A 14,698-nucleotide genomic window follows, 5' to 3' on the forward strand; every position below is an offset into this window, starting at 1 on the left:
ACATTCTTAAGTAAATCATAAATTAATATTAAAAAAAACAACACAAAGTCCTATCAATTGGAGTAACACATGCATTTCGTTTGATACCTTATTGGACAAAAAATGTCATAAAAAGGTTTTTGTTTTGGCTCTCTTAACAACCACACCCCCAACTCCCCCCCCCCCCCCCCAAACTTTCCCTTTCTATTACACACACACAAAAAGACAATTTATCCTTTGCCTTGTGTTCCCACATCTCATGGAATTAATTTGTATCCAGGTAATATTAAGTGAAAAAAAAAACCCTCGTATTCTTACAGCACGGACATGCTTGAACCCGTCAATGTTTGTTAAATACTTTTCTAGATTCCGATTTTCGATAATTTTGAACTCGGAGCTAGGAAAAGGGTCAAAAATAGCTCCTTACTTTGGGAAAAGTATCGAAAATATCTTCCGTTAAAAATTAGGGTAAAAAACACTCCTTCCGTCATTAAAGTTTTCAAATATATCTCTATCTTAACGGAAATCTCCAATCCCCCAAAATAAGCCGATTTCATTTTTAAAGCTGAACCAACTACATAAAAAACTCATATGCGACCAACTTGTTCCTGAGTCCTACATTTGGAGCCACTAGGCACATGAGCGGGTAACTTAGTTGTGTTGGGTTTAAATGGAGCAAGTTTAAAAATAAAATCGGGTTATGGTGGGGGATTTCCATTAAGATGGGTATATTTGAAAACTTTAATGATGGGAAGGGTACTTTTGACCCAGGATATTTTTAGCCTTTTTTCCCAAAGTAGAGGGGCATTTTTGATCCCTTAACCCCCCCCCCCTCCTTTTTTTTTTTGCTAAGATGCAGTAAATAGAATTTTTTTTTTTGGCTAAGATGTAATAGAAAGTTATTTTTGGAGATGTAACACCCCGTAAACTTGAACGAGGTGTGAACATGAAAAAAATCTAGTATTAAGACGATATTATGTCGATATGAATCCATTTTGATGAATTCGCGGAAGATGGTCGTTTTGAAGTCAAACCAACTAGTGAAGTTTCTTAAGGCCTCTTAAATTCGCCTAAGTTTTGCAGGTCTCGTCTCTAGGCGATTTTTTTATGAAAATGTGTTGCGTATTTGGAAACACTTCCTCAATGAAAGTTGTAGATCTTTTGAAATATATTTCCAACGGTAGGTCTCCATCCCAAACGGAGCTACGCCGACAAGGAGTTATGTCCATTTTACCGAACACCATGTCGAACCGACACCCGTCACAGCCAGCGTGGGGGTACGTGGTTGCTCCCGCGTATCGGCGGCCGATCGCGCAAGTCTAAGTATTGAGCTACGCAACATTGTAGGCAATGGTCCCGCATCGCGCACCAATCGCGAATCGGGCCGAATCGGGTCAAAATTCGAGTTTACACGTTTTAAGTTATATTTAAGGTTTGGGGTTTATTTTCCCAGCACCCCATTCACGAAAAATTACCCTAAAGTTAGGAAGAATAAGTCTCAAGCCTCAAGAACCCTAAAAGGATTGCAACATAATTCTTCCCAAAGTGATTCAAGCTAGGGTTTGGGTGTTCTTCATTAGAAAAGTGAATTGTTAAACCTTGTTTAACATATTAAGGTATGTCTCCCTTTTAAAAACCTTATTTTGAATGTATGTCTCCCTTTTAAAAACCTTATTTTGAATGTATGTCTTCCTTTTAAAAACCTTATTTTGAATGTATGTCTCCCTTTTAAAAACCTTATTTTGAATGTATGTCTCTTCAAAAATAAAATCCTTTTTAACTATAAAGGTGATTTGTATGTCTCTTTGAACATACTGTTTATATCGGTTTTTTTCGAACTCTTTGGTTGTGATTTGTATGTCTCTTTTAAAATCACTTTTGAAACCATTGTTGGAAATATTAATTTTATTGAAGATTCTTTAATGAATGAAAGGAAAATAATTCTTCTCATGGTTCTTGAACTCCAATTCATGACTAAATGGTGGTTAATGTGTGTGAGGGGACAAACCCACATTAAACCTAGATTGTAACAAACCCTATATATGTATATGATATTATGAATGTCTTCCTCTATAAGAGATGCTTAATAATGAAGGATAACGATTGGTAATGATATTGGAATTTCTTGATGGATGATTTAACTAGTTACTTGAAAGGTTGTTGACTCATAAAAGTATGTTATTACGAATTGTGGAAATTGAAACTTGTTTAAAGAAGTGAAACGTTTTCAGGACATTCTTTGAAACGATTTATCTTTACGATATGGCATAACGAACCTTAATGGTAAATGGTGATGTGACTACCTTGAGATGAATTGTAATCCGACTTTTATGCTATGAACTCGTTGGTGCTTACGCCTAGCCATTCGGGAGGATGAATGGTCACCGAGGTCTCATATTTCGGTGTGCTTACGCCTAGCCATTCGGGAGGATGAGTGGTCACGAGGGTCTCATATTCGGTGGTGTGCTTATGCCTAGCCATTCGGGAGGATGAGTGGTCACCGAAGGTCTCATATTCGTGTGTGTACTTACGCCTAGCCATTCGGGAGGATGAATGGTCACCGAGGGTCTCATATTCCAGGTGTGCTTACGCCCAGCCATTCGGGAGGATGAGTGGTCACCGAGGGTCTCATATTTCGGTGTGCTTACGCCCCAGCCATTCGGGAGGATGAGTGGTCACCGAGGGTCTCATATCAAAGCGTGCTTATGCCTAGCCATTCGGGAGGACGAGCGGTCACCGAGGATCTCATATTCGGTAGGCAGGCTTACGCCCAGCTATTCGGGAGGATGAGTGGTCACCGAGGATTTCATATTTTGGTGTGTTTATGCCTAGCCATTCGGGAGGATGAGTGGTCACCGAGGATTTTATAATCGTGTGTGGTGCACCGGACAAGTGGGAACCCTACGATCCCCTCGATGTGATTGATTCTTGGGCTGTATTGGCATGTGTGACATTCTTATTCTCTTATGGAATTGTTGATGACTATCTTAATTGATCAATTTGAAAGGCATATTTGAAAGTTGTAACTTGACAAAAGACTTTATAATCGCCTTTGATAATTCTTATTAAGATACACACGCTCGAATACTTATTTTATATTGAGTAATGGTTTTGTAAACTGTTTAACAAATGATATTAAGAATCAAAAAGTGGAATGTTGCTTTTATGTCATCTTCTCGTAAACCGATTTCTTTATGTATTATTATATTTTATTTTTCTAATATTTGTTGTCCTCGAGACACTCACCGAGTACCAAGACTCGTGCATACCATTGTTGTTTTTGATGGTATGTTAGGTATCCGAGGCAGGGTGTTCGTGATACGCCTACGACTTAAGAGAACTTGCGCTTCGAGACTATTCGGTGAGCCCACATGATTGTTCGTGGGGCACCATTCTATCTTTACTCTTCGCCTTTAGTTTCGGCCGCGTCCGATGATTTAGACATTCATCATTATCTTAGAAGCTCCATAGTATACGTTCGTGGGTAGTTGTTGAGTTATTGATTAACTCTGCACGTTATTACGTTTGACTAAGTATTTGGTGAATAAAGACTTCCGCTAATTTAATTTATATATTCATGATTTGTTACATTTACTTTATAAATCGTTGAGGCGAATGTTGAACCCGGCGGGTTCAAGTGTTATTATTGTATCGTTTAGGTTCTTCCGACGTTGTTCATGACGTCGGATGCCGATCACGTCTAGGGTGGGTTTTGGGGCGTGACGGGGAGATAATCAGCAGGTATGAGCTACATATGATAAACCGCGATGAAATAGCTCGATGTTATGTCGGTTGGGTGTATGAATAAAGTCTAGCATTAGAAGTTGATTAGAAAAAGAAGATGTATATAAAGTGTAATTATACTCTTAATGATGTGAGACATTAGGAGAAAATATTTGTGCTCAACGTGGACAATATCACACCAAATTAAAAGTTAATAAGTATAATTTTTTGTGGATGCAACGCCGGTCTATTGTCACGCACTTGTCTTGTAAATTGGTTTGGAAGTTGATTAGAAAAAGAAGTTGTGCATAAGAGTAGTGATATTCGAAATGATGGGAGACATGTAGGGAAAAGCATGGTGCTTTGCCCAAACGAAAATATCAAATTTGTTATAACTTGTCCAATGCAAGCTCGAGCAAGATGATTAATTATGAATTATGATGTATTAGTCTTCTACATCCTAATCAATTGTCATGTAGCATTTCTTAAGTGAAAGTCATTGTCAAATCTGGAACTATTCAATTGCTTTACGTAACAAAAATAATTTGATAGTTATATTAATACAATTAGGATAGTTATATTATTACAATTAGTAAAGTTATAGCTCAATATATATTTAATAATATTGAGGTATGTATAGCACAAAGCAAAGAAAATTTACTACTGTTGCTTTACGTATAATCAATTCGAGCAAACTCACCTAGTCATTTTCAAATAACTTTAGTGAAGCAAGTAACATATGCACATTCTCTGGTGATGTTCCAATTTAAAAAAATCACAATTACCATCTAAAATGTGTCACACAATATGTGAAGTCTATTAGAGTATTATTTGGTGTATAGACCTTGACAAAAACTTCTCAAGTCTAAAATTGAAAAAAAGTTTGATTAGTCAGAATAAGAGTAATAAGTGGTATATAGATCTTGAGAGAAAATATCTCAAGTCAAAATTTCACAAAAAAACTTGATTGATTAGGATGAGAGTGTTGGTTGGTGTATACCTTGACTTCCAAGTAAAAAATCCAACTTTTTCTTTCATCAAGTCCATGATAAAATCATCTAGAATATGAATGATTGTAGGATAAATAACTACATCCTATACTCTTAATAAAGCTCCAGTACTCTTAAGGTAACATCATTGGTTCGATAATGTGCACAAAGGTTACTTTTTCTTTATGTACCTTTATTCAAGAAAGTGTAATTTTATTATCACAATTTTTTAGTTTAATTAATCATATGTGCAATTCAATGTTTACTAACGTAACTATGAGATTACCTCTTTCATTCCTCGAGTGTATGCCCCATTGATCACTAGTCGTTCGAGTTATGAAGGAACTATACTTTCTTTTCTGACAGGTTATTACTTGATTGGCTGAAATATTGTGCAGTGCAATAAAGAAATTACAGAAAGAAAAATATTGGAAAAGGGACACTTTTTGGAGTGAAAAGATTTGCTTTGAAGGCCACAAAATTGTATCCTGGAAACTTGAAGACATTAATAAGATGTTTGGCAAGACTTGATGTGAACAAAGTAAATGAGATAATCAAATTTTTATATGCTGCAGACACAACTTAACCATCTAATGGGATCACTCTAAACAGCAATCACAAATGCAAATTTGCGCTAGATTCTTAAATTAAATTTTTATAACAAAAAAAAAGTATATAAAAGGTACTACTATTCCATCTGTTCTATTTTTGTATCATAGTTCGGATTTCGAGAATCAGACTTCTTAGTTTGACCTTGAATTTGAACTTAAAATCTTTCAACTTATTTTTTTTATATAATTAAATTTACATATTTTGGTAACTACGTAAAAAGTACTATTATAAGTCAAAATAATTAATAATTCAAAATATTTAGAAGACATATGAAAATATCATGGTCAAAGAAATACCCATTTGACCCTCGAAATCCGAACTCCACCATGTAAATTGGGACTGATTGAATTTAAATTATCAGTCCCAATTAATACTGTCCTAATTTATATGACACACTTTTATTTTTAACTTGTCTAAAAAAATAATATATTTCTATATTTAAAAATAATTTAACTTTATGATATGATTTACAGCCACATAAATATCTAAAATTTATTTTGAATCACAAATTTCGAAAAATCCTTTTAAACTTAGGGACTAGTCAAATTATTCCAAATAAATTTAAAACAGAGGGAGTAGAATATATTGTTACGTTTTTAAATTACTATCACAAAATGAATTTGCTTTATTCTTAAAGCCCTAATTCATCACTCAGGATCAAGAATTTGGAACTTAAAGGTAACCTTTTTATTCTTCATTCCTTTATTGAATTTGGAAAGTGAAAAGGTGAATTTGCTTGGGTTGGGTTTCTGTTTTGACCCTTTTGTATTTGATGGAATTCTTTGCTAACCCATCTTGGAAATTTCTGATTGTTAAAGTTTGGAACTTTTTGCTTTCTTGAGGATTATGTTTTTTAATATGCTTGTCTTGTTTTTTAATATTCTCATGAGTTGTATAAAGTTTTCTTTGAACCTAATTTGAAGTTTCTGACTCTGTGTTAAAGTTTGAAACTTTTGGTTTGTTGGGATTCTGTTTTGACACACTATTGCATTTGATGAAGTCCTTTGTCTTACATGATCCGTCATATGTTTTAATTTAATGTTCTGTACAGATATGACAGAGATTGGGGACTATTCTGCTTAAGATTTACTTATGTAGGTGGTTTTTGTTTTTTACTGACTCACATTTAGGGTGTGTTTGGTATGAAGGAAAATGTTTTCTTGGAAAACAAGTGGGTTTCTTATTTATTTTCTAGTGTTTGGTAAGTAAGCAAAAAAGTATTATCCCAAGAGCATTTATATGTGATCTAGCAAAACACTATGGGGGCGGGATGGGGTGGGGAGTGGGGGTTCAGGGGTGGTGGGGGTGGGATGGTCAAGGGTTGGGGGTTTGGGGCATTAGATGGGTGGGGAGGAGACAATGAACTTAGAATGTCACTTATGGGACTTGTTTCCCTACTTCTATTAGAGAAGTCATTTTCTTCATTTTTAAGGAACTTGTTTTCCTAGAGAAAATGTTTTCTAAAACATTTTGCACAACCAAACATGAGAAAATTGATGAACATTTTCTTCGGTACCAAACACACCCTTAGATGCTTTTAGTCCTTTGTGCGAAGGTGCTTAGTTAATCCTCGTGCTGTTGTGACCTTTACTATGGATAGCGATTTTACTTTTCTTTCATAATAACTTCCATTAAATTCATTTTATTTCTTTATCAGGTTTTTCATTTTCAAGATTTTTTCTCTTCTCACAAAGACACAAACCAAAAAAGAAAGAAAGAAAGAGAGAGTTTGTTGCCCTTTTTGGCTTTGTGGTCATGTACTAGTTCAATAATTCACCGAAGAAGATTTAGGAAAATGCTTTGTGGAGACTAAAGCATATGTTAGTTGATATTATAACAAGGAATGATCAAATGAAAATGCTAATAGCTAAGTTAAACCAAAAAAATCTACATCGAGATCAAGTTGAATACCTGGTCACTCTAACTTCTTTTCTTGTGCTTTTGCGTTCACGTAATTTTTCTGTGTTCCAAGTTGAATACCTGGTCAAACCACGATTAAGTGCTAAAACTTTAAGTACAAACACATGTCATGCATCTATTGGCTTGGTATAATCATCGGATACGGATAAGTTTTTCAGTTCTCTTTTGTTTCGTGGGACAGTGAGAAATGTCTTCAACTGCTTATTAATTACTTCTCCATGATCTTAGGCGCTAACAATGTTTAATCTGTTGGAATGCCGAACCCGAAAAACCTGACTGATATGCTTCAACTTCTGCCTATTTGTCTTCATATATAGGCAAGAACCTTCACTGTCAAGTCTTGAGAAGAGGGGTCTTGAGTGACCCGTATGTGTGTACTTCTTTTATCGGGTTGTATTCACACGCAGCTTTTTGGGTAGTGCATGTAAGGTGTTCGATGAAATGCCTGAACCGTGTGTTGTATCGTATAATGCGATGCTTGATGCTTGTGGGAAAAACGGGGATATAAGTTTGGGGTTCTTGATGTTTTCTCGCATGCCGTATAGAGATGTTTATTCATAGACTAGTATGATTCATGGGTACATGAAGAACGGGTGTTTTGAGGTTGCTCTTAAGTTTTTCGATGAGGCCTTATGAGGCTACTTTAGTTAGTATTCTTTCTTCTTGCACGTTACTCGATGTTGGTGTGGCTTTATACCTAGGGAGGCAAGTACATGCTTACATGGCAAAGAATGAGGAGTTGAGTGTCTTCATGACGACCGCATTGATCATGTTTTGCGGGAAGATGGGTTGTTTGGTATATGCTTCGAAGGTGTTTGATGCAATGGTTATCAAGCAGGTTTGTTCTTGGAATGCTATGATTTCTTCCCTGGCTTTGAATGGTAGAGAGAAGCAGGCATTTGCAATGTACGAGAAGATGAGAGCAAAAGGGATGCAACCAAATGAGATTACTTTTGTGACAGTTCTATCAGCTTGTGTGCGTGCCAAGCTTGTCGATTTGGGTTTTCAATTGTTTGAGACAATGTCACATGAATTTGGACATGTAGCTAAGATGGAGCATTATGGTTGTGTGGTTGATCTCTTAGGGAGAGCTGGGGTTCCTTCTTAGGGAGAGCTGGACTACTATAGGAAGCGTACGACTTTATAAAGAAGATGCATTTTGAAGCTGATTCCACTGTATTGGGTGCTCTGATGGGTGCTTGTAGACTTCATGGAGCTATCGAATTGGGAAATGAAGTAGGACAACTATTGCTTAAGACGCAACCGGGTTATTCTGGGTGATATGTGCAACTCTCAAGCATATACGCTGGGTTAGAGAGGTGGGACCATGCTGTTGCCTTGAGAAAAGCAATGTTCGATGCTGGAATACACAAGTTTCCAGCTCACAGTTTTATTTAGTAGAGCGGATAACTGCAGCAGCTTTTATTTGCACAGTTATTAATGAGCCTGCTTGTTGATGAAATCTCGACTCATCAAAATCAGCTAAAGAAGGAGACTGCATATGGTTTTTGCACAGAGATTGAAGCACTGCATATGGGTATGTTGTTGTTGTTGCAGTCTTGGCAGATAAACATTCATCAATTTTTTATTTTGAATTTGTCTGTGAGCTCAAGCTAACATAGCTAGACTGATCAAGGAGATGATAAAATTTTGTGAGAATTCACGGTAAACCTGGTTTCAAAGTCTGTTTGATGAGGTATTTCTTTTTGTTTTCTACTTTTGTTTTTCTGCATCTTTTTCTTTGCCCTGGAATTTTGAAATTGTGGAGCAGTTTGCTAATTGATTAATCTGAACAATATTGATCACGATAAACATCATTTAAAGACAAACAGTTCTGTTTGTATCCTTCCTGAGTAAAGTGTCAAATCCACATGGATTTCAGTCACTAGCAATTCTATCACTCAATTGTGTGTTCATGTCTATCTCACTTAAGGCTTTAAACATTACCCACCATCCCAGATTTTGCAGGTGTCTTTATGCAAGTTATTGTTTAAATGGAAGATCCCTTTTTGACGCCTCACTGCTTTTGTAGTAGTCAATCGAAAAAAGTGAAAAGAAATACCAAGAGTTTCACGTTGTTCACAAGTCAATGTACAAGTCTTTGTGTAGATAATAGAATTTTTAAATAAAATCTACCAACAAACAAAACATAATCACTGCATATTACAGTGTTCATGTGAATTTGATTTCATCTGGATCATAATGTTTTATGAGCCAATTGTGCTCCAAGTCTCTTTTCCTAATCAGAAGATATACTAAAGATAAAACAGTAGTAAATACGCATTTCGAAGATTAATCTCTCTATATATAAAGGTAGGACAAAGTCCTGCTGAGGTGGCATGCCTCATTGATCTATTTATCTATTTTCTCAAATTTTTTGCTCTTTTTCCCTTATTTCTAATAAATTAAATCACCAGAAAATATGTTAACACATCGTTTCGGTGTTTTACTACAGGACTCCAACAGTCGCTTCTTAAATTCCCCAATAACTGCCGCCATAAAAGAGCCGCCCTTCCATAACGTACCTTCCTCACCAGGAAAAACTCAAAATATCAACCGGATGTTTCCTCTTTCGATTCACATGCCATACAAAAAATCAAACTGGTAGTCTTTCCCCTCTCCTTTATCTTTTCACTTTGACGGTTGCACCTAAAAGTCTTTTTTGGTCCCATTGCCCCCATTATGTTTGCATGTTTGATTCGCTGGATTTTGGTATAACATGGGCTTGCTCTTTTGCAGTTCATTATTTTGCTGATTATAGGTGTTGTTGGTAATTTTTTTTGTTTAATTTTACCTTTCTGATTGGAACTTTGTTGCTCGTATTCGTCTAATTGATTCGCTTAATCGAATCACTTATTGGCTAATTCTCGCGTTATATTCCTCTTTCCAGACTTTAATAATTCGCTTATTGGCTAATTCTCGTGTTGAATTCCTCTTTCTAGGTTTTAATTCTCTCCTTCAACAATCTTCTAATTTCTTCTTCAACTGCTCTTTCTAAATTTGTTTAGTTATTTGGGTGAAACACTTCACTGATCATTATTATCTCATTGAATAATTCGTTATTCCCTCTTGTATTCTGATTATTTATAGCTTCATAGCAGAAATGTGGAGGAGCGAAGAATCAAGGCCTACAGAAATCACTCTTGAAACTTCTAATGGCTCATTTACACGTGAGGTGCTATATCTTTCTACTTCGTTGTTTTTGTTGTTGTGTATCATGGTTTCTGGGTAATGACGGAAAAATTGAAATTCCTACTTTAAAAGTAGATGTATTATAAGCATGCTTCAACCTTCCACTGCCTCCCTGATGCCCCTGAGGTTGTCCCAGAAGTGAAAGAAACATATACCACATATCTGTTGCCACAGGACGATGCAAAAAAAGATGGCTTACTTACCTATATGAGCGATTGAAATAATAATATTAGACTCATCTCCTATTGTGGGTGGCTGGTGGTAGTATATCATCATTTAGGCATATTCTTAAAATTACATTAGTACCGTTTCCTTGAAATTGTATTTAATGTTGGCTTTCCTTTGCTGCAGTTTCTATCATAGATTTGATAGCTAGGATTCATGTTTTCTGTATTATTGGCACATGATGTACATGCTTCACTATTAAGTTTTGGCTCAATTAATCGAAACTCCAGATTTTCGGGTTGTTAATGACTTCTTCTGTAGGGTAAAACCTGTTTTCATGTTGCACAGCAAATATAGCTAATTATGTCATGGAAAGATGTATAAACTTTTCTTTGAATCCATTTTGAGATTTTCTGATTCTTTGTTAAAGTTTGAAACTTTTTGGTTTATTTGGGATTCTGTTTTGACCCCCTATTGTATTTGTTGAAGCCCTATGTCTTACACGATAGTCATATGTTTTTTTTATGTTTGGTAGTGATATGAATGACAGAAACTGGAGACGAGATTTACCTATATAGGTGGTTTTCATTTTTTGCTGACATATTCAGATAAAGCTATTGTTCCAACGACCAAAATTTTTCGTTATTCCTGGGTTTTTAGTATTGCTTGTTGATTTGTATCCTGTATTTATAATTTGGTTTGTTCCTATATCATGAAGCTCGAGATGTTTTTACTTAAAAGGAAAAAACTGCTTTAGTCCTCGTGCTATTGTGACCTTTAGTATATTCAGCCTTCATAAGTAACTTCCGTTGAATTCATTTTATTTCTTCATCAGGGTTTTCGTTTTCAAGATTGTTTCCCTTCTCACAAACAAAAAAGAGAGAGTTTGTTACCTGTTTTGGCTTTGTGGTCATGATGGGAATTGAAGATAAAACACTATTTTGTTTCTGCCATTGGGGCGGAAAGAACGAAGTGCTTCCAGATGGATCCACTTCGTATGTGGGAGGTATTACCGATCAGATTATTGTGAAGACAGGCATATAGTACAATGATTTTGTGAATGCAGTTTTCGATCGATTAGGCATTGATCCTTCAGATAAAGTCTTGCGGTTTACAATGAAGTTTGATAGGGCCCAATTGATACGGCTGAGAGACCAAGGTGTCAATACGTTGTTACAAGTTAATGATGGTTTTGCCCATGTTTATGCGTCAAGTTCCGAAAAGAAGCCTCATTCGGCAGTTGCTCCTAATATGACTATCACTAGGTAATGGTTGTTTTATAAGGGTCCACAAGTTCTTATTATAGTAATTTTTTTGGAGAAATGACAAAAATGGTCTCTTATGTTTTTGAGGGTGGCTTCAAAGTAGTCCCTTCAGCATGCACTTAATAGTTAACACTTTTAATCTCCATCAAATACTTATCGAACTCTGTCGAATAGATTTGGTTGAAAATATGAAAAAAAGATTTAACTATAAACACTAAGAAAGTGTCATCAAATCCTAAAATATGCAACACAAAAAACTACACTAGACACTGGCCTCATTTGTTTACATTAAGATTAAGACGTCTGAATCTGAATACACATCTGAATATTAAGATGTGCATTAAGATCTAGATGTCTGGATCTGAATGTACATTTGAATATTAAGATGTGGTCTTTAGATCTAAACACTGAATGATTAAAACTGTTTGTTTTCAATATCTGAATGTGAATGTGAAATTACACTATATCAATAAATTAATATAAAAATCTCATTTCAGCAAAATATATTTATTTTTTGGATAGAAAATAATATTTTGAATATTTATATTTTATAAAAAACATTTAAAGTATCTGAAATGCAAACTGAAACTTATATATCAATATAAAAAATTATTGTAACAAGGTAATTATGAATTCTTTACCAAACGTTAGTTCAGAAATAGGAAAATCAAGAACGCATAATGTAAACATGAGCTATGTAGCTGAACCAACTGAAATGGATTTTTTCACAACCAATGATGAAACGAAATGGTATTTCAGGATTTGGTTTGCTTCAATTCCCATACCCACTTATGTTTGAGTGGCTAATCATGAAAGACCCATCAGGAAACCATCTTTAGCTACTGTTGGAACTTTTTCTGTTAGTTGCATCATACATTGAACTTCCTTTTAACCTAATGCTCTTTTTACATTTTTTTTTTTTGTGGTAAATGTGGAAGAGAAACAGAGACTAGAACTTAGGGAAATGGTACTTTTGTTGCATCAGCAAGGGAGCAGAGGCGTGAAAAAATGGTATTTGGTTGAGAAGAGAAGTTTCTCCTTCTGTCCTTCGAGCTGTCTCAGAATCCTGGATGCATCAAGAGCTTAAAGATTCTGAGCTACCAAATTGTTTGTCAGTAGGGACGCTTGTTGAACCAGAAAGATGGACATCCATAAATGCCACACAGGAGCAACTGGCTTCTATATGTCTAGCTCCTGTTCCTTCATCAGGTCAAAATGTTGGTCATAGTCTTGAAAATGATTGGAGAAACATTGCTCGGGCAGTGAATGATGCCCATAGGTCACAGCTAGCCTCTAAAGCCATTGAGATAGGTAAGGGCTATCCTGCTGCTGAATTTGAGAAACTTCTTCATTCTGCCTCTCTAGTTATATCCCCATCTGCTAGTATTCAGACTTGTCAAGCATGCTCCCTTAGTCAAGCTACTAATGCACCTCTATGCAGACATGAGATACCCAATGTCGCTTTGAAGAACTTGTGGCAGTGGTATGAGAAACAGGGGAGCTATGGTTTAGAAGTAAAAGCAGAGGACCACGGAGATGCAAGACAGTGTGGGATGGATCATTTCGAGTTTCGTGCATCTTCAAGGACCATAGGACTCGTCCAATGCATAATGATTATAAAGTATCTGAGAGTTCACCAAATGTAGAACTGCGCTCAATATTTTCTGTACTTGTACCTCAACCTTCAAGCTCTTTACTACAGAAAAGCAGTCTCTCTGCCTCAGGGTCATCTTCAGAGTGCAGTAATGGTGATTTACATCATCTACCAGATGAATTTAAGCTGTCTGATGATATGGAGCTTCTCTTTGAATATTTCGAATCCGAGCAGCCTCAAAGGCGGCGACCGTTGTTTGAAACGTATGTCATACTTAAGCTGTTTCTTCTAGCATTTAGTTTTTAATTTTTTAAGCGTTTCAATACAGTGTTGAATTTCTTGTGGAAACTACAATGCTAGTGGGTCAAGGTACGAAAAAGGTTGCCATAGATGTCCTTGTATAATCAGACTAATTTCTTAGTGATTTTGCAACCTCGGGGAAGTTACTGTCAGCACATTGTTGTCTTCAATACTGATCATTTATACTCCATGATTACTTTTACTTTGCTTCTGCTGAAGCACCAACTTTTATTTCCCTGTTCTCTGGTGGTGGATTTTAGTAAGCATATTGTTGCTATTTTCCGCTCTCTCTAAGCATGGAAAGTGGAAACTCTAGTTTGATTTATCTGTCATTTTGAGTTCTCTGTGAAGTTCTATGCAGCTCGTTGCCCGGAAGTGATTTTTTGGTCGATATCACACTTATTATCTTTCTTCAAAATCTCTATTACAGAATACAGCAACTTGTCTCTGGCGATGGACTCTCAAACTGTAGATCATATGGAGATCCATCTATCCTACATACAGTGAGCTTACATGACCTGCATCCTCATTCCTGGTTAGTAGCAGAAATACGTAGCTAGTATGATTTTATATAGTTTTCAAATATGTGAGATGCAATACGTACCTACATCCTGTTTGGAGAAGAAGAAATAGAGGGAAATATGTATGTGAAAAGCAATCACATAGTTCCAGAAAAGATTCTTATGGATCTGAATATTCCATATATTTGCAGGTTTTCGGTTGCATGGTACCCCATTTATAGGATACCCGATGGCAATTTGCGTGCTGGTTTCTTGACTTATCATTCACTTGGTCATTTTATTCACAAAGACCAGACAGTAAAAGCCCACAGTGTAGATGCCTGTGTAGTTTCTCCAATTGTAGGCCTCCAAAGCTACAACGCTCAGGTAGAATCATAGTGGCTAATCTCGTAATTTATAGCTGTCCCATAAAATAAAATAATCTATATAAATATATAA

The 14,698-nt window shown here is 35.9% G+C and overlaps 2 protein-coding genes and 1 pseudogene across 3 annotated transcripts; 2 read left to right on the top strand and 1 right to left on the bottom strand.

Annotated features, from left to right (window-relative positions):
• Positions 1-14,698, bottom strand: part of LOC132032933 (putative pentatricopeptide repeat-containing protein At1g10330) — a 49,068-nt pseudogene that overhangs the window by 21,809 nt on the left and 12,561 nt on the right.
• LOC132032935 (putative pentatricopeptide repeat-containing protein At1g10330) lies at positions 7,471-9,514 on the top strand. Its single transcript, XM_059422746.1, has one exon. The coding sequence runs from the start codon at positions 7,846-7,848 to the stop codon at positions 8,329-8,331; it is 486 nt and encodes a 161-aa protein (XP_059278729.1). The 5' UTR covers positions 7,471-7,845; the 3' UTR covers positions 8,332-9,514.
• On the top strand, positions 10,985-14,654 carry LOC132032934 (uncharacterized). Of its 2 annotated transcripts, XM_059422744.1 has the most exons (4): positions 10,985-13,156; positions 13,287-13,702; positions 14,170-14,274; positions 14,452-14,654. In XM_059422744.1, exons 2-4 carry the CDS (start codon positions 13,449-13,451, stop codon positions 14,636-14,638), a joined length of 546 nt encoding a protein of 181 aa, XP_059278727.1. In that variant the 5' UTR covers positions 10,985-13,156; positions 13,287-13,448; the 3' UTR covers positions 14,639-14,654. The 2 variants fall into 2 exon arrangements, with proteins under 2 accessions (XP_059278727.1, XP_059278726.1); XM_059422743.1 differs by having other exon boundaries at positions 10,985-13,702.

Source organism: Lycium ferocissimum, chromosome 10 (genome assembly GCF_029784015.1).
Source record: "Lycium ferocissimum isolate CSIRO_LF1 chromosome 10, AGI_CSIRO_Lferr_CH_V1, whole genome shotgun sequence".
NCBI classification, from domain to species: domain Eukaryota; kingdom Viridiplantae; phylum Streptophyta; class Magnoliopsida; order Solanales; family Solanaceae; genus Lycium; species Lycium ferocissimum.

Bases quoted from the DNA above. Each gene is read 5' to 3' on its own strand.
- LOC132032935 (XM_059422746.1), top strand. From the start codon at position 7,846: ATGAGGCCTTATGAGGCTACTTTAGTTAGTATTCTTTCTTCTTGCACG.
- LOC132032934 (XM_059422743.1), top strand. From the start codon at position 13,449: ATGCATAATGATTATAAAGTATCTGAGAGTTCACCAAATGTAGAACTG. The intron at 13,703-14,169 runs GTATGTCATACT...TCTCTATTACAG, and splicing joins CGGCGACCGTTGTTTGAAAC to AATACAGCAACTTGTCTCTG. The intron at 14,275-14,451 runs GTTAGTAGCAGA...ATATATTTGCAG, and splicing joins GACCTGCATCCTCATTCCTG to GTTTTCGGTTGCATGGTACC.